At 45.1% G+C, this 20,248-nt stretch overlaps 1 protein-coding gene and 1 long non-coding RNA gene across 2 annotated transcripts; both read left to right on the top strand.

Moving 5' to 3' along the window:
- Positions 1-178: 178 nt before the first annotated feature.
- LOC129839771 (lipopolysaccharide-induced tumor necrosis factor-alpha factor homolog) lies at positions 179-7,260 on the top strand. The gene is made up of 5 exons (XM_055907410.1): positions 179-926; positions 4,519-4,632; positions 5,170-5,271; positions 5,840-5,990; positions 6,463-7,260. The coding sequence occupies exons 2-5, from the start codon at positions 4,524-4,526 to the stop codon at positions 6,566-6,568; spliced, it is 468 nt and encodes a 155-aa protein (XP_055763385.1). The 5' UTR covers positions 179-926; positions 4,519-4,523; the 3' UTR covers positions 6,569-7,260.
- A 6,003-nt stretch (positions 7,261-13,263) lies between these two features.
- Positions 13,264-18,539, top strand: LOC129839775 (uncharacterized). The gene is made up of 2 exons (XR_008757073.1): positions 13,264-13,511; positions 13,735-18,539. It is a non-coding gene; the product is annotated as an uncharacterized LOC129839775 (long non-coding RNA).
- Positions 18,540-20,248: the final 1,709 nt, after the last annotated feature.

Genomic DNA, 20,248 nt, shown 5'->3' with positions numbered 1-20,248 from the left:
TTCACTGTTCAGCCACTTCAGATAACGTTGTTATCTCATCTACCTCACACCTTCCTCATTCCTCCCCTCTGTGTGTGCGCTCGTTCTCTTTCCTACCTGGTTCACTTTCTCACGGTCTCGAGGGAGTAGCAGCTCTGATCTTTAGCTCCACACAGTCCACAGTACCTCGTCTCCTCCAGGGCTCCAGTCCACAGTACCTCGTCTCCTCCAGGACTCCAGTCCAAAGTACCTCGTCTCCTCCAGGGCTCCAGTCCACAGTACCTCGTCTCTTCCAGGACTCCAGTCCACAGTACCTCGTCTCCTCCAGGGCTCCAGTCCACAGTACCTCGTCTCCTCCAGGACTCCAGTCCACAGTACCTCGTCTCCTCCGAGGCTCCAGTCCACAGTACCTCGTCTCCTCCGGGGCTCCAGTCCACAGTACCTCGTCTCCTCCAGGGCTCCAGTCCACAGTACCTCAGCTCCTCCAGGGCTCCAGTCCACAGTACCTTGTCTCCTCCAGGACTCAGTCCACAGTACCTCGTCTCCTCCAGGACTCCAGTCCACAGTACCTCGTCTCCTCCAGGGCTCCAGTCCACAGTACCTCGTCTCCTCCAGGGCTCCAGTCCACAGTACCTCGTCTCCTCCAGGGCTCCAGTCCACAGTACCTCGTCTCCTCCAGGGCTCCAGTCCACAGTACCTCGTCTCCTCCAGGATTCCAGTCCACAGTACCTCGTCTCCTCCAGGACTCCAGTCCACAGTACCTCGTCTCCTCCAGGACTCCAGTCCACAGTACCTCGTCTCCTCCAGGACTCCAGTCCACAGTACCTCGTCTCCTCCAGGGCTCCAGTACACAGTACCTCGTCTCCTCCAGGGCTCCAGTCCACAGTACCTCGTCTCCTCCAGGGCTCCAGTCCACAGTACCTCGTCTCCTCCAGGACTCCAAAAAGGTAAGGGGCTGTCTCTCTGCTCGTGGCTGGGAAAGAGTGCTCTGAGTTGAGGGGTTTCAGAGTGCTTCTTTGCAGGATGTAATAAAATATGAAAGAGTTGTGTGTAGGACTAGGAATATCTGTGTTTGTTTTGTGTGTGTTGCTACGTGAGAAGGAAAAGACTTAGAAGAGGGGTGTTTTTTAAATTGGTTTAGAGAAAACAGCACCAGTCACCCTACCTTCTAACTCTGTCTTGGTGCCTAATGATAGATGTGTACACACATACAGCGCTGTTAGATGTGTACACACAGACAGCGCTGTTAGATGTGTACACACAGACAGAGCTGTTAGATGTGTACACACAGACAGCGCTGTTAGATGTGTACACACAGACAGAGGTGTTAGATGTGTACACACAGCCACCGCTGTTAGATGTGTACACACAGCCACCGGTGTTAGATGTGTACACACAGACAGCGCTGTTAGATCATCAAATCAAATTTATTTTATATAGCCCTTCGTACATCAGCTAATATCTCGAAGTGCTGTACAGAAACCCAGCCTAAAACCCCAAACCGCAAGTAATGCAGGTGTAGAAGCATGGTGGCTGTGAAAAACTCCCTAGAAAGGCCAAAACCTAGGAAGAAACCTAGAGAGGAACCAGGCTATGAGGGGTGGCCAGTCCTCTTCTGGCTGTGCCGGGTGGAGATTATAACAGAACATGGCCAAGATGTTCAAAATGTTCAGAAATGACCAGCATGGTCAAATAATAATCAGGAATAAATGTCAGTTGGCTTTTCATAGCCGATCATTAAGAGTTGAAAACAGCAGGTCTGTTGACCAGGGCCCATAGGGTAGAGTACTACTGTTAACCAGGGCCCATAGGATAGTGTACTACTGTTAACCAGGGCCCATAGGGTAGTGGACTACTGTTGACCAGGGCCCAAACGGTAGTGTACTACTGTTGACCAGGGCCCATAGGGTAGTGTACTACTGTTGACCAGGGCCCATAGGTTAGTGTATTACTGTTGACCAGGGCCCATACGGTAGTGTACTACTGTTGACCAGGGCCCATAGGGTAGAGTACTACCGTTGACCAGGGCCCATAGGGTAGTGGACTACTGTTGACCAGGGCCCATAGGTTAGTGTACTACTGTTGACCAGGGCCCATAGGGTAGTGGACTACTGTTGACCAGGGCCCATAGGGTAGGATACTACTGTTGACCAGGGCCCATACGGTAGTGTACTACTGTTGACCAGGGCCCATAGGGTAGTGTACTACTGTTGACCAGGGCCCATAGGGTAGGATACTACTGTTGACCAGGGCCCATAGGGTAGAATACTACTGTTGACCAGGGCCCAAAGGGTAGAGTACTACTGTTGACCAGGGCCCATACGGTAGGGTACTACTGTTGACCAGGGCCCATACGGTAGTGTACTACTGTTGACCAGGGCCCATAGGGTAGGATACTACTGTTGACCAGGGCCCATAGGGTAGAATACTACTGTTGACCAGGGCCCAAAGGGTAGAGTACTACTGTTGACCAGGGCCCAAAGTGTAGAGTACTACTGTTGACCAGGGCCCATATGGTAGTGTACTACTGTTGACCAGGGCCCATAGGGTAGAGTACTACTGTTGACCAGGGCCCATAGGGTAGGATACTACTGTTGACCAGGGCCCATAGGGTAGTGTACTACTGTTGACCAGGGCCCATACGGTAGAGTACTACTGTTGACCAGGGCCCATAGGGTAGTGCACTACTGTTGACCAGGGCCCATAGGGTAGTGTACTACTGTTGACCAGGGCCCATAGGACTCTGGTTATATGTTCCCTCAAATTTTTTCATCAATGATGAAATTTCAGGTCTGCTGAGCATAACCTTCAACATTCTGATCCACGTTTACTGTGAGCACTGAGGCTGTACCCACTTTAAGTTAGTTTTAATCAGGGGAGCAACTTTACTGGGGACATGTCCCCCCACATTCTGAAATTCCATGTTGTCCCCCCCAGTTTTATCATTGGAATGTGACACAAAACGAGGCACCGGTGTGCTTTAGGACCATGCGGATGCCTCCGAGCGGTCAGGTAGGTTGTTTGGAGTGTTTATCCGAGTGGATAAAAATAATACAATTATGTCCCTCCCCTTATAAAACCAAAGTTGCGCCCCTGGTTTTAACAGTGATCAAGTAGACTACTATTTGGTCATAATGTAGACCTACCAGTTTGGTCTACCATCAAAAACAATGGAGAAAATGCATCCCATAACATTTTAACATGGAAATACCTGTTCTATCATTCAGCCTACAGTAGCAGCCAATGTGTGGTGTTCAATATAGGCGTACATTCCATGAGACGTTTGAAAAAATCATTCAGGGCTTAACATGAACCTGTTTATCCACTTGTCCTTCAGACAAGGAGGTGACTGACATTGTTGTTGAGTCGTTTGATGCAAGAAACCATTTTATTCCCATACCATTATTACAGAGAATCTGACAAATACAACACTGCCCCTTTAACACAAAAACGCTCTTTAACTGACTCGGGCCGTTTGAAATGGGCACCTTTCATCCAAGCTACTCAATACTGCATTGACTGCAGGAAAGGGCCATGAGGTCACAGAGGGCGCTTCTGGACATTGACTGCAGGAAAGGACCATGAGGTCACAGAGGGCACTTCTGGACATTGACTGCAGGAAAGGGCCATGAGGTCACAGAGGGCACTTCTGGACATTGACTGCAGGAAAGGGCCATGAGGTGACACAGGGCGCTTCTGGACATTGACTGCAGGAAAGGGCCATGAGGTCACAGAGGGCGCTTCTGGACATTGACTGCAGGAAAGGGCCATGAGGTCACAGAGGGCGCTTATGGACATTGACTGCAGGAAAGGGCCATGAGGTGACACAGGGCGCTTCTGGACATTGACTGCAGGAAAGGGCCATGAGGTCACAGAGGGCGCTTCTGGACATTGACTGCAGGAAAGGGCCATGAGGTCACAGAGGGCGCTTATGGACATTGACTGCAGGAAAGGGCTGCCTCTGTATTTTGTATTGTCAATTGATGTGTCAGTGTAGATTGACACTTAAACGTTTTCTAACTGACTCTAACTGTTGATCATTCACCAGTAACATAGACCAGGGTTAGGGTTATTCTGATAGATTTAGTGGGTGTGTGGCATTCATTAGTGGTGGTGTTGTTATTGGCTTGTACTACTCAGAGTCTACAGGCAAGTCTCTGTCCAATGAAATGTCACCAAACCTGCCCGGTTGAATACAGGGGTGTGTATCATTGTTATAAGCAACAGCTTGAACAAGAAGAGTGTGAGTGAGTGTGTGTGTGTGTGTGTGTGTGTGTGTGTGTGTGTGTGTGTGTGTGTGTGTGTGTGTGTGTGTGTGTGTGTGTGTGTGTGTGTGTGTGTGTGTGTGTGTGTGTGTGTGTGTGTGTGTGTGTGTGTGTGTGTGTGTGTGTGTGTGTGTGTGTGTGTGTGTGTGTGTGAAAGAAGACAGGTGAGAGAGATAGGGGGGAGAGAAGGTGGGGGCAGAGACATATGTTTTTTCAATGTGATATTTTCATAAGGTGCTCACTGTCTTCCACTCTCTCTCTCTCTCAACCCCAGACAGTATGGAGAAGAGCCAGTATGGACCCCCGCAGGACGTGTCTGCCCCCCCCTACCCCGGCCTCCCAGCGGGCTACCAGGGAAGTGGCGGGGGAACAGCCTACTTCCAGGGAGGTAAGAGATCAGATCTACACTGATACTCTTAGGGACAATTTAAGCTTACACTCTTAGAAAATAAGGTGCTACCTAGAACCTGAAAGGGTTCTTGGAACCTAAAAGGGTTCTTCCTGGAACCGAAAAGGGTTCTTCCTGGAACCGAACAGGGTTCTTCTTGGAACCTAAAAGGGTTCTCCTATGGGGACAGCCGATGTGTGTGTCACGATAGCCATAGATGTCATGAACATCATTGTTAAGGGCTGGCCAACCACTCTGTATCCCTGGGTTTGTGGTCCCATAATGCTGGCCAACCATTCTGTATCTCTGGGTTTGTGGTCCCATAATGCCGGCCAACCACTCTGTATCCCTGGGTTTGTGGTCCCATAATGCTGGCCAACCATTCTGTATCCCTGGGTTTGTGGTAGCATAATGCTGGCCAACCCCTCTGTATCCCTGGGTTTGTGGTCCCATAATGCTGGCCAACCACTCTGTATCCCTGGGTTTGTGATAAATGACACAGTGTATTGATGTATTTATTTATCCCTTATTTATCAGGTCCCCAACCCGGCATGTACCCACCACCTCTCCAACCCGGCATGTACCCACCACCTCCCCAACCCGGCACGGGCATGGCACAACCTACAAACGCCCCCAGTGGTGAGTCACACACACACACTGAAAAAAACTCCTGTGTGACCAAAACTACCTCAATCGGGTACCCCTACTCCTACCCCGTGAAAAACGAGAACCAAGTTGTACACACGCAAGGTATTGGCTGGACGTCCTGGCCATAGCAACCCTTCTAATCCTCTACCCTCTGTGGGGGTGTGAAATATAGAACAAAGAACACAATTTTGGGAGGGCCTAATTGGTTCTATCCAGTTCTGTTCTGTTATATTGTGTATTGTCTGGTTCTGTCCAGTTCTATCCAGACTATCCAATTCTTTCTGGTTCTATCCAGTTCTGACCAGTATTTCCCTCTCCCTACAGTAACCTGGGTGGTGGTGATTCTTTCTAGTCTTGTCCAGTTCTATCCAATTCTATGAAGTTCTATCTAGTTTTATCTGGTTTTAACCAGTATTCTCTTCCTTCTGCAGTAACCCAGGTGGTGGTTCTGTCCTGTTCTATCTGGATCTAACCAGTATTCTCTTCCTTCTGCAGTAACCCAGGTGGTGGTTCTGTCCAGTTCTATCTGGTTCTAACCAGTATTCTCCTCCTTCTGCAGTAACCCAGGTGGTGGTGATGCAGCAGCTGCTGCCTAGAGACGTACCCGGCCAGATGACGTGTCCCCACTGTCAGGTCCCGGTTCTGACAGAGACCACACACACCCCTGGACTGCGCACCTGGGTCCTCTGTGGAGTCCTCGGCGTCTTAATGTAAGTTGGTACACGTGGCAAACATTATTTTTTCTCTCTCTCATAAACAGCAAAGATGTCATCCAGACGTGGCAGGGGGTATTGGTCCACATGCAACATTGAATTCACAGTAGAGATGGATACACACACTGAATCCCTTCTCTCTCTGTCTCTCTCTCTCTCTACCCCACTTCTCTGTCTCTCTCTCTCTCTACCCCACCTCTCTGTCTCTGTCTCTGTCTGTATCTCTCTCTCTCTCTACCTCACCTCTCTGTCTCTCTCTCTCTCTACCCCACCTCTCTGTCTCTCTCTCTCTCTACCCCACCTCTCTGTCTCTGTCTCTGTCTGTATCTCTCTCTCTCTCTCTCTCTCTCTACCTCACCTCTCTGTCTCTGTCTCTGTCTGTACCTCTCTCTCTCTCTCTACCCCACCTCTCTGTCTCTGTCTCTGTCTGTATCTCTCTCTCTGTCTCTCTGTCTCTCTCCTTCTCTAGGTGCTGGCCATGCTGTTTGATTCCTTTCTGTGTTGACTCCTGTAAGGACGTAGAACACCGCTGCCCCAACTGCAAGAGAGTGATCCACATCCACAAATGTGAATAGGCCAAGATGAGACGCCTGCCACAAAGTGATCCACAACTAGCCCCGGCCCACAGACACTGCTGCCACAAAGTGATCCATACCTTTATGAATCCATTCCAATACACCACTAGTCTACACTACACCACTAGTCTACACCACTACTCTACACCACACCACTAGTCTACACCACTAGTCTCCACCACTACTCTACACCACTAGTATACACCACTACTCTACACCACTAGTCTACACCACTACTCTACACCACTAGTCTACACCACTAGTCTACACCACTAGTCTACACCACTAGTCTACACCACTAGTAGGTCAAGAACGCTTTTAGTACCTGAGTAATGGTGACTCTTATTTCCAACCATAACACACACACACATACATACTTGTGAAGCAACGTGCTCCTCATGAAAATATAAATATCTGTGGTGAGAAGTCACAGTGTAAAGACAATAGTCTGTCTGTGGCTGAGATGACTACTGGAAGATCAGCTTAATATTGACTAGTGTCAGTGTGTAACAATCTAAGGCCACTTCTAGCAGACCTTTTACACTGATTGTAATGTATGTTTTCTTCCATTCTTTGAATCTTCATGTCAGACAGAAAGTAGGATTCTATTTGTATTGACGTTGGTATCGATTGGTTGTTGGGTTTTTTAAAGGCACAGTCCACAGTTGAAACAATAAAAAAGCTAAATCCCGCCTCTGTTTTTGTAAAAAGCTGCTGGATGGGGCTGGAGAAATGTAACCGCTCTCAAAGACAGAGCTATGCATGCAATGACTGACCATCCAACGTTATAGCTTTATCCATGTTTTGAGGCTATACGGTGTTTGTTTACATTTACAAACATTGGAGCAAAACAAGCTTATATTTTGGGTTCTGATGGGGTACAACAGTTGAACTAAGCACAAGAAGCAGTCATAAGTTATATTCTTCTAGATCAAAAAATGGATGTATTAACTGCGGATTGCCCCTTTAATTGATTAACAATAATTGTTCTAATAAAGTCAATAATAACTTTGACTTTTGAGACGATAGTGGCCCTTGTTTCCAGAAACACACACATACACTTTAAAATATTTCTTTCTAAAATGTATTCACCTGAAAAAAGGCCTGTGTTAGGTGTTCTAATGACCTTTTTTCCAAACACCAATGGACCAATGTTAGTTAAGTAATGACTGTCTAGTCTGCATTATGTTCTAATAGTCTAACTGAAGATGAGTCATGGTGATAATAGGCTGCTCATGCATGGTTAATGCTCTCTGCTGGCTACTAGGTTTTCTGTCTTCTCACTAACAAACGTATTTTCCAACCACAACGTTTTTATCGAGAACTATTTCCCCTCAAAACACACACACACACACACACACACACACACACACACACACACACACACACACACACACACACACACACACACACACACACACACTAACACTGATTGACCAACAGGTGTAGTTATTTTCCATCAGGCTTGTGTTCACTGTTCAGCCACTTCAGATAACGTTGTTATCTCATCTACCTCACACCTTCCTCATTCCTCCCCTCTGTGTGTGCGCTCGTTCTCGTTCTCTTTCCTACCTGGTTCACTTTCTCACGGTCTCGAGGGAGTAGCAGCTCTGATCTTTAGCTCCACACAGTCCACAGTACCTCGTCTCCTCCAGGACTCCTCGTCTGTTGGAATCACATGCTGCCAGTCGCAGCGGTTTTTGACGATTTTAATCATCATATTCCTGGTAAGATAATGATGTCTTGGTTAGTTTTCATGGTTAGTATTAGTTTCTGTAGTGGACGATAGTAATAATAATAAACCTTGGTTAGTAAAGGGGAAAGGCGATACAACTGAATACATTCAACTGCATTCAACCCAACGCCTCCTTAATCGACGTCCACGGCGCCTGGGGAGCAGTTGTTGTTGGGGGTTAACTGCCTTGCTCAAGGGAAGAACGGCAGATTGTTTCAGATTATAGGCCCAGTGCTTTTAACCTCTAGGCTATGTGTCACCCAGTTGTTGGCACTTGTAATGAGCTGTATGCACTTTAAGATTGAGACTAAGTTAGTACTTCTGTTTTCAACATTCTGATCTCTGCATGTTTTGGATGTTCAACAGGCAACATTAGGACAGAGGGACACATTACCCAGATTGCCCAGGACTAAATAGACAACAACAACATGAGATACTGAAGATAAGCCTACTATCTTTTTTAACCTTCAAGTTCACAGCGTTATTTGAAATGTTCCAGGGTTTTGGAAGAACAGGACGAGGACTGTCACGGTCACTGAAGGTAAAACGTAAGGGCGCTGGAGTAAAGCCTAGAGGCAGCATCCATCTAGGTGTGGTGCAGGCCATTGAAAACCCATACCCTGAAGGTATGGATTCTGAAGTTAGGAAACATCACAAGGGGGAAGTCTTGAGGAAACATCCTGAGACTCTGATAGTGGATTACAAAAAAGCACTGAGGAACAGAGTCAAAACCAACTATGTTTTCTACACAGCGCACCCCACAGCCTGGCGTAGTGCCCTGTGCCAAGCCTACCCCAACACTAAAGAGAGAGACATCAACAATGCCATACAGGTCAAAGCGTATGTGGATGACAGTCACTTTAAGGATGTTATTACAGTGAATCTTTATCACACCGGTACCGTCGTGGTCCAAGGCTCTCAGACCCAGCTCAACAACTTTCAACAGGACTTTCAGGAACTGAAGGAAAAAGCTGAGCTGAATAAAAGTATTGTCACATACCAAGGAGCTTGTTAGAATTGCAAATTAATTGTGTTACAGTTGTGGCATATATATTGTGTGTTTAGATAAGAAGCATTTTAAAAGCATACATTTGGACTTAATTGTCAATAATTGTATGCACTCATACATGCAATAAAATATGTATTTAAAAAGAAAGTGTCTGTGTTTGTGTGTATAATACATCCGTGCGTGTGTGTGTGTGTGTGTGTGTGTGTGTGTGTGTGTGTGTGTGTGTGTGTGTGTGTGTGTGTGTGTGTGTGTGCACGTGTGTGTGTATAATACTGCCCTACCAAGCAAAATAACATAACCCCAATTTTCACCAGAACACAATAGAATAGAGGCAGGATACTTGTCCACATGATTAAGCATGTATTTAATGTAGCAAAAATTACATTAACACATTTTTGACCAAATGAGCAGTTACTGACTTTTTGCTTGGTTGGGCAGAATACAGCTACTCACTGGTCCTGTAGGTTGTCTGAGTTGTGGTGGTACTGTGTGTATAATACAGCTACTCACTGGTCCTGTAGGGTGTCTGAGTTGGGGTGGTACTGTGTGTATAATACAGCTACTCACTGGTCCTGTAGGTTGTCTGAGTTGGGGTGGTACTGTGTGTATAATACAGCTACTCACCGGTCCTGTAGATTGTCTGAGTTGGGCTGGTACTGTGTGTATAATACAGCTACTCACTGGTCCTGTAGATTTTCTGAGTTGGGCTGGTACTGTGTGTATAATACAGCTACTCACTGGTCCTGTAGGTTGTCTGAGTTGGGGTGGTACTGTGTGTATAATCAATCAAATCAAATCAAGTTTATTTTATATAGCCCTTCGTACATCAGCTAATATCTTGAAGTGCTGTACAGAAACCCAGCCTAAAACCCCAAACTGCAAGCAATGCAGGTGTAGAAGCACGGTGGCTAGGAAAAACTCCCTAGAAAGGCCAAAACCTAGGGAGAAACCTAGAGAGGAACCAGGCTATGAGGGGTGGCCAGTCCTCTTCTGGCTGTGCCGGGTGGAGATTATAACAGAACATGGCCAAGATGTTCAATTGTTCATAAATGACCAGCATGGTCAAATAATAATCAGGAGTAAATGTCAGTTGGCTTTTCATAGCCGATCATTAAGAGTATCTCTACCGCTCCTGCGGTCTCTAGAGAGTTGAAAACAGCAGGTCTGGGACAGGTAGCACGTCCGGTGGACAAGTCAGGGTTCCATAGCCGCAGGCAGAACAGTTGAAACTGGAACAGCAGCAAGGCCAGGTGGATGGGGACAGCAAGGGGTCATCATGCCCGGTAGTCCTGACGCATGGTCCTAGGGCTCAGGTCCTCCGAGAGAGAGAAAGAAAGAGAGAAGGAGAGAATTAGAAAGAGCATACTTAAATTCACACAGGACACCGGATAAGACAGGAGAAGTACTCCAGATATAACCAACTGACCCTAGCCCCCCGACACATAAACTACTGCAGCATAAATACTGGAGGCTGAGACAGGAGGGGTCAGGAGACACTGTGGCCCCATCCGATGATACCCCTGGACAGGGCCAAACAGGAAGGATATAACCCCACCCACTTTGCCAAAGCACAGCCCCCGCACGACTAGAGGGATATCTTCAACCACCAACTTACAATCCTGAGACAAGGCCGAGTATAGCCCACAAAGATCTCCACCACAGCACAAACCAAGGGGGGGGGGGGGGGGGGGGGGGGGGGCGCCAACCCAGACAGGAAGATCACGTCAGTAACTCAACCCACTCAAGTGACGCACCCCTCCCAGGGACGGCATGAAAGAGTTTCCAGTAATACAGCTACTCACTGGTCCTGTAGGTTGTCTGAGTTGGGGGGGTACTGTGTGTATAATACAGATACTCACTGGTCCTGTAGGTTGTCTGAGTTGGGGGGGTACTGTGTGTATAATACAGATACTCACTGGTCCTGTAGGGTGTCTGAGTTGGGGGGGTACTGTGTGTATTATACAGCTACTCACTGGTCCTGTAGGGTGTCTGAGTTGGGCTGGTACTGTGTGTATAATACAGCTACTCACTGGTCCTGTAGGGTGTCTGAGTTGGGGTGGTACTGAGTGTATAATACAGCTACTCACTGGTCCTGTAGGGTGTCTGAGTTGGGGTGGTACTGTGTGTATTATACAGCTACTCACTGGTCCTGTAGGTTGTCTGAGTTGGGGGGGTACTGTGTGTATAATACAGATACTCACTGGTCCTGTAGGGTGTCTGAGTTGGGGGGGTACTGTGTGTATTATACAGCTACTCACTGGTCCTGTAGGGTGTCTGAGTTGGGCTGGTACTGTGTGTATAATACAGCTACTCACTGGTCCTGTAGGGTGTCTGAGTTGGGGTGGTACTGAGTGTATAATACAGCTACTCACTGGTCCTGTAGGGTGTCTGAGTTGGGGTGGTACTGTGTGTATTATACAGCTACTCACTGGTCCTGTAGGTTGTCTGAGTTGGGGTGGTACTGTGTGTATAATACAGCTACTCACTGGTCCTGTAGGGTGTCTGAGTTGGGGTGGTACTGTGTGTATAATACAGCTACTCACTGGTCCTGTAGGTTGTCTGAGTTGGGGTGGTACTGTGTGTATAATACAGCTACTCACTGGTCCTGTAGGTTGTCTGAGTTGGGGGGGTACTGTGTGTATTATACAGCTACTCACTGGTCCTGTAGGGTGTCTGAGTTGGGGTGTTACTGTGTGTATAATACAGCTACTCACTGGTCCTGTAGGTTGTCTGAGTTGGGGTGGTACTGTGTGTATAATACAGCTACTCACTGGTCCTGTAGGTTGTCTGAGTTGGGGTGGTACTGTGTGTATAATACAGCTACTCACTGGTCCTGTAGGTTGTCTGAGTTGGGGTGGTACTGTGTGTATAATACAGCTACTCACTGGTCCTGTAGGTTGTCTGAGTTGGGGTGGTACTGTGTGTATTATACAGCTACTCACTGGTCCTGTAGGTTGTCTGAGTTGGGGGGGTACTGTGTGTATTATACAGATACTCACTGGTCCTGTAGGTTGTCTGAGTTGGGGTGGTACTGTGTGTATTATACAGCTACTCACTGGTCCTGTAGGTTGTCTGAGTTGGGGGGGTACTGTGTGTATTATACAGATACTCACTGGTCCTGTAGGTTGTCTGAGTTGGGTTGGTACTGTGTGTATTATACAGATACTCACTGGTCCTGTAGGTTGTCTGAGTTGGGGGGGTACTGTGTGTATTATACAGATACTCACTGGTCCTGTAGGTTGTCTGAGTTGGGTTGGTACTGTGTGTATTATACAGATACTCACTGGTCCTGTAGGGTGTCTGAGTTGGGGTGGTACTGTGTGTATAATACAGCTACTCACTGGTCCTGTAGGTTGTCTGAGTTGAGGTGGTACTGTGTGTATTATACAGCTACTCACTGGTCCTGTAGGTTGTCTGAGTTGGGGTGGTACTGTGTGTATTATACAGCTACTCACTGGTCCTGTAGGTTGTCTGAGTTGGGCTGGTACTGTGTGTATTATACAGCTACTCACTGGTCCTGTAGGTTGTCTGAGTTGGGTTGGTACTGTGTGTATTATACAGCTACTCACTGGTCCTGTAGGTTGTCTGAGTTGGGGTGGTACTGAGTGTATAATACAGCTACTCACTGGTCCTGTAGGGTGTCTGAGTTGGGGGGGTACTGTGTGTATTATACAGCTACTCACTGGTCCTGTAGGTTGTCTGAGTTGGGGTGGTACTGTGTGTATAATACAGCTACTCACTGGTCCTGTAGGTTGTCTGAGTTGGGGGGGTACTGAGTGTCAGCCTTGATGCAAAGTGATCAAATGTGATGAATAAAAAAGGAGAATACGTTTGGGCTTCTATGCCTAAACATCAGTGCTGTTTATCACCTGTTAGCACTTTTCACTGGCACTTTTTGCATCTCGGGCCTCCTTGGTTTTTCCTTTGCATGCTTTGTGGGTGAGTAGCTACGTATTACAGACAGTAGGGGCGCCATAGGACAAAAAAAGGACATTGTTACCATTGCAGGATCATTATTCATTAGTGCATACATGAGCAAAACGTAGGCAAACAATTTGCACTGGAAAACGAAAACGAGCGTTTCTTATTGGACAACCTCAGGTAGTCCATTTTCCTGTGTTTGGTACCTAATGAATAGGCTGCAACCCGGCTCAGCTGCTGCAAAGATGCCTGACAAAAATACTAGGATGGAAGCAAATGTAAGTGATTATAACGTCATAACGGATCATGCAAAAAAATGTACAGTCGACAGGAATATGTTAGTTAATGTAGAGACAAACGATTATGCATATTTTTTTGTCATAAAGTTCATTTACGAAAATCGCGATTTAGCAAGCTAGCTGACTAGCTAACAGTAGCCAGCTAGCTAGTTTTATGGGCGTTGTGACATGGGTATGAAATTGTAATTCGTGTTTGTTTTAGGGACTCCTGAAACAATCAGCAAACCAGGCTGTCGTCTTGTGAAACAGTGGATGTAAATAATCTAGCTAGGTAAAGCATTTACCTCAAATTGAATGTACAATTTTGTAAGCTTGCCTTGTTGATAACGTAACTAGCAAACTATTTTCTTGTTTATTGTGTAGTGGAGGATAAAAATACCTGTATGCCTATGATGTGTAGCCGATCTGTGTATGGACCCAAACGTTTGGTATACATATTAGTTCAGAACCTAGCTATGAACCTCAGCTATCATAGCCGGTTGTATCGACTTCAAAACAGTCTGACTGGCATCAATGAAGCCTATGGATTGAGTAGAATATAATATAACTTTGTGCCAAGGATGCAAGTTATTACCAAGCATGATATCCCCACATTGAATATATTCACTGATCATGTTCTCTACCTTGGCAAATAAAGCTGCGGTTCAGGTATGAATGTCTGAGACATTATTTTCCAGTCATATCAAACGGCATTCTTTGAATGATGCTGTGTCTGTATTACAATTATACACTTCAACAGTGTTTACCAATCCTGGTATTGGGACATCAATGGTTGGTTACACATTAACTATGCAATAGACTAGAAACATGATTTAACTAGTTAAAAGGCTGTTTTGTAATTCATATACAGTATACAGAAACAGAATTTTAAAGAAACAGTACACTACACTTCCTATGCATCATGTAAATAGGTTCATCTATCTCATTTCCTTCATCTGCACTGAACTGAGGACAGGATAGGTGTGGTATTTCATCAAATGAGAGACTTCATTCAAACAGTAGAGAGTGTGAAACGCTTTATTGAAAGAAGTTCATTATCCAAGTGTTATAAATATTATAATTCTAATATTATTAAAAATATTAGTACAATCTGTACTTCAATGCATAGCTGGTACAAATTATAATAACAGAGGAAGAAATGTGGGGAGAGAGGTGTGAGTGTAAAAGACAAAGGGAAAGAGGTAAGAACAGAGGAGCAGGGAAAGATTACAGTGCTACTACACTTAATTACATACGTGTCTCCTAACCAGCCTTGGGCCCCAAGTTGGCCTGAAGGTTATCTTAACAGCGGGTGAGGTGGCGATGATGGAACTGGGGGTTGGCATCCTCTCTCACATCAAAACATACCAGCAGACGAGAGACAGAAAAAAAACAAGGCTTAATCATGCCATCACTGTCAGTCATAATCATCAGGAGGTAAAATTCTAAACTCTGGGACTACTACATCTCTATCTGTATTTCAATGTAAAGCATCTCTTTAATAATACTTTCTGTTGACCCAACCAAGTGACCTCTCACCTCTGGTCATGCTGTACCCTCTATGTAGCCAGTTAAGATGAGGGAGGGGTTCACCGACACAGCTGATATAACCTACAGCAGATATTCCCAAACAAAAATGTGATTCACACTTTTTTAAATATTTTTTAACCATTATCGATTAACAAAAGGTTTTATATGTAAGATGGTTAAATAAATAGCAAATTTATTGAATTTTATTATATTATTTTGTGCCCTTGTCCTATAAGAGCTCTGTCAATTCCCATGAGCCAGGTTGTGACAAACTCACACTCATTCTTATGTTTAATAAATGTATAGTGTGTGTGTGGGGGGCAGGCTTACAATGATGGCAAAAAATCGTCACAAATGAATACATAAATACCACTTGAAGCTTGATGATGACTTGATCATTTGAATCAGCTGGGTAGCACTAAGGCAAAAATAAAAATGTGCACCCCTTTGAGACCCCAGGAACAGGACTGAGAACCATTGCTCTTCATCTGCAGACAGGGTTTCACAGCTCTGTATCTGAGGACAGAAGACAGACTTCATTATACTAAAATTAGACCGCACTGAATATTATGTTACTATTATCTCCGTCCTCACTTCTTACTATGGAGTGGAACTACACAACAGTACCTGCCCAACCAGAATAGCCTACTCTACCTTCTTTAACAGTTGGAGCAGCTATCCTTTCACTCTCTTTCATGGCTGTTAGCTAGCTACCTACAAATGCATTTGGAGTTTGTTTTACAATTACATCAAGATAGCCATTATGAAGTTAGGTAACTGGTGATATTTAATTCAGTTAGCTAGCTTTACAGTCTGTAAAGTTGGCTAAATAGCTAGCTACGTTAGCAGCTCATTTGAGTTAACTTGCACTGTAGCTAGTTAGCTAATAATACATCGACTATGTTCAAATACTTATACTAACCATACTGTAACCCAGAGTCATTACAATACTATTTGTGAAGTAAATTGACTAGTATGCTTATTGGTCATAGTATGGGTATAGTTAGTTTACCAAAAGTTCCCGCATTTCGTACTTCATTACCGAAAATACAAAGTATACAAGCAGTGGACAACATTTCCGTGCTTTTATGGCCCATAATGCAGTTCTTCCGAAAATGGGCTTCGACGTTTTCAGATTTGAAGAAAATGGCGAAAAAGTCCGACGGGAAAATATACGAATTCATTGCTTTAACTAATTATGACAAATGTTAAAGAAATATCGATGTAATAAAGTAATTACTTTTCAAATAAGTTACACATTATGTTGCCAGACGATTTGTTAGCTACTCTATCCTTTTTATTTTAATTTTATTTTTTTACACTCTAAGGTCCAGGGCCTGGGAATGGCGCATGTAGAAGTGATTGCAAGGTTGTGGGTGTCTGCATTCGTGTGTTCGGCCACACGTACGTCCCTATGTGTGTGTGCGCTAGAGTGTTGGCTGGCGAATTAATGAAAATAAGGAGGGAGGTGGTGGATGGGATGAAAGGATAAACGCAAACAAAAGATGGAAAAGGAGAGTAGTAGCTTGGGCTCAGGTGGTGTAGATCTGGCCCTCTGGTTGCTGAGGGAGCGTCATGTTCTCCTTGCACATCATGAGTCGTCTGAGCTCCTGCAGGACTACACGGATGCTGTAGGAATTCTGCCAGTTGGCCAGTGCAGACACTACTCGTGTATCAACCACACCATTCAAGTTTATCTTAATTACAAATCTGACAAACGGTGGTGCCTCTGGATATCTCGGCCACATTCAACCGCACGTGAGCCCTACGCTATCCTTACGAACCGCATAGCATTACAATATAGCACTATGTGCCGTTACGTTGGCTAGTTAAGTTACCCGTTAGTTGGCTACTAATACATCGAACTTGCCAGTATATTAACTAACTTATATGCTATCTAACTACCCAACTGTGTTCGTAAATTGCGTTTAGATCTTGAAGCGTTCAGAACGCACACTGGACGCTCACAACGGCAGTCGAGCTAACTGGCTAGGTAACGTTACTTAATTTTACTCGCCCTAGCAGAACTGGTTAGGTTGTTTTCATGTTGTCCAGGGCGTTGGTGGCGAACTGTGCTGCTGGCAACAATTTAATTACGCCTTTTTGCCGATATTTACTGACACCGGCCATATTCTATGGGTGTTAGGCGTTCGTAGATTCGTCAGTTATTCTTCGCTCTGGCACACAGACGAGACTGCTCTGAAATCGGAGTAGAGTGAATTTACATACGCAACCTATTGACTTGATTATTCACGTAATTCTTAGCTTAGCGGTATAGTCGTTGAGCGTTCTTAATGGACATTGTTTTAATGAAGTTGTAAAATGTCTTGTCATTTGTTTTACTAACAAGCTAACAAGAAGTTGCATAGTAACAGCATCAACTAACGAATTGGAAGGATACCGTTCGTTTACGGTTTCCTAAAATTAACTAATAGTATATACACTCATTTAATATGTAGTATACAGTATGTTATGGGTATTCGAACACGGGTATAGTCTTTTCCCCAAAGTGTATTTACTTACTTGAATAGGTTCATACAGCAGCAATGTGGACGATTGGAAACAGGGCAACAACGTTCGTCACCAGAGCGGTTTAAAGCACACTACTATTTAACTGTCTTTAAACTATTTACCCATTTAATAACCAGATCGTCATACAAACTTACTATGTTGAATTATTGTTGCACAACCGAACTGCTGCTGCCAGCATGCCCACAAGCGAGCCACGCCGTTGTGTATAGGCCATAACAAATATCCTTTTAATTTTATATCACTCACTTTGCACTGTACACATAATATAAATGACGATGCGACACACATATTTTGTTTATATCGTAACCTAACTGTATTGCAGAAATACAGTTTGACATTTGCTATCATTGTTTTCTATGTTGAGTGCACGCTTCATAGTTTACGTGGTAACAGTCATTGGTATAATTTAACCATTATCATTCTCAAGTAAATAGTCACAGTTCAAAGTAGTGTCTTGTTTACGTCTATTCCTCAGCAGTGATGGATGCCGCGGTGTTCCGATAAAGGAGGTCCAACCTGAATCCCAGGGTTAAAATACGGTTCCGGAAGGGCGTTGGGAAATGCCCACCCTCTGTTCACCCCAGTGGAACTCTTTTTCCCTTTGACGAGTTTAAAATAGCGAAGTACAGTAGTACATTTATATTGTGTACTGTTATTGCTAAAATAATGCTTGTATTTAACATTATCATTATTGTATAAATGTAAAACTCGATGGTTTGCAGACTTGCCTTGGAGCTGGCCACTCCCCTTATAGTCTCCGTGGAACGTCCCATGTGAGTTGATTTTTGGTTTATGTACGTTCTGTTCCTGCACGTTATAGCTTAGTTATTTTTTAGTTAATACTTTATAGAACAGTCCGTTTTTCAAGTAATTTAGCCCTTGGTATATTTTAAAGCACTTTGGTTTATTTCCTTGTCATAATTTGTATCATCCAAGTTTTGATAAATAAAAACCCTTATTGTTTAATTGTGACACTCACTTGATTTGATTGACAGCCTGACTCAGCGTTCTCTTCAACAGAGCCTGGATGCTCCTGATCAGCTCAACTTCCTGTGGCCCACAAACACAACCATCATGTTATTTTCAGATTGGTTTCTAGTGAATTAACGTCTAGGCAACATTTAGTAATGATACAAGTATTTAGGTGAACTAGAGCAAAGACAAAACATTTGTTTTATTTGTATCATCAGTAGCTCCTCTTCTACGCGGTCACTGTTACCGACAGGTTAGGTTATCCGTGGCGATGGCGAACGGGATCTCGGTGGCGTCCAGCGCCTTCAACAGCCTCCTCTTCTTCCCCAGGAGGAGGTCTTTCTTGGCCACCAGCTGTTCCATGTGCCGCTCCAGCTCCGACTTCCTGAAGTGGATATTCTGCAGTCTCTCGCCCAGGTGCCGCGTCCCCTCAGCTTGGGTGTGCAGAGTCCCAGCCTCGGTCTCCGTATCCAGTGTTTTGGACTCATGGTGAATCCTCTGTGTTGTTTCAGTCTGTAGCCACCTGGTGAAGGGTAGAGAAAGGCTTGAAGTGTCATTCCTCCGGGATGCCATTCCTCTGAACGGTACCCCGCGGTAGCCAAGCCGGAGGAGGGATACAAGTGTATGTGAGCGGGAGGCCACTCTAAAAGTGTGCAATGCCACAGATGTCTCAAGTTTTGAGGGAGCATGCAATTGGCACACTGACTGCAGGAATGTTCACCAGAGCTGTTGCCAGAGAATGTAATGTTAATTTCTCTACCATAAGCCACCTCCAACGTTGTTTTAGAGAATATGGCAGAATGTTGAATAACCACGCCAGTCCAGGACCTCCACATCCGGGTTCTTCACCTGCGGGATCGTCTGAGACCAGCCACCAAGACAGCTGATGAAACTGAGGAATATTTCTGTCTGTAATAAAGCCCTTTTGTGAGGAAACAAATCATTCTGATTGGTTGGGCCTGGCTCCCAAGTGGGTGGGCCTATGCTCTTCCAGGACCACCTATGGCTGCGCCCCTGGCCAATCATATGAAATCCATAGATTAGGGCCTAATGAATTTATTTAAATTGACTAATTTACTGTAACTCAGTAAAACTGTTGAAATTGTTGCATGTTACGTTTATATTTTTGTTCAGGATACATTCTCAGGTAACAACAAATGGTGGATGGATGAACACACACACTTTTCTAAAATGTATTCACATGAAAATTGGCCTTGTCACGTTCCTGACCTGTTTTCTCTTGTTTTGTATGTGTTTATTGGTCAGGGCGTGAGTTTTGGGTGGGCAGTCTATGTTTTCTATTTCTATGTTGGGATTTTGTGTTCGGCCTGGTATGATTCTCAATCAGAGACAGGTGTCTATCGTTGTCCCTGATTGAGAATCATACTAAGGCAGCCTGGGTTTCACTTGTGTTTGGTGGGTGTTTGTTCCTGTGTCAGCGTTTGGGCCACACAGGACTGTTTCGGGTTTGTCACGTTTGTTGTTTTGTATGTTGAAGTGCTTTGTTGTTTTGTCATTAAATAATGAACACTTATCCCTCCGCATCTTGGTCCGATCCATGCTCCTCCTCGTCTGAGGAGGAGAACGACTACGACAGCCGTTACAGAAACACCCACCAAAACAGGATCAAGCGGATTGGAGAAGGAAGGCAAGAACAACAGCAATGGGGAAAAGAGGAATGGACTTGGGAGGAGATCCTAGAC

Source organism: Salvelinus fontinalis, chromosome 40, assembly GCF_029448725.1.
Source record: "Salvelinus fontinalis isolate EN_2023a chromosome 40, ASM2944872v1, whole genome shotgun sequence".
Classification (NCBI taxonomy): Eukaryota; Metazoa; Chordata; class Actinopteri; order Salmoniformes; family Salmonidae; genus Salvelinus; species Salvelinus fontinalis.
Note: the sequence above shows the minus strand (reverse complement) of the source record. Positions and strands in the feature narration are given on the sequence as shown.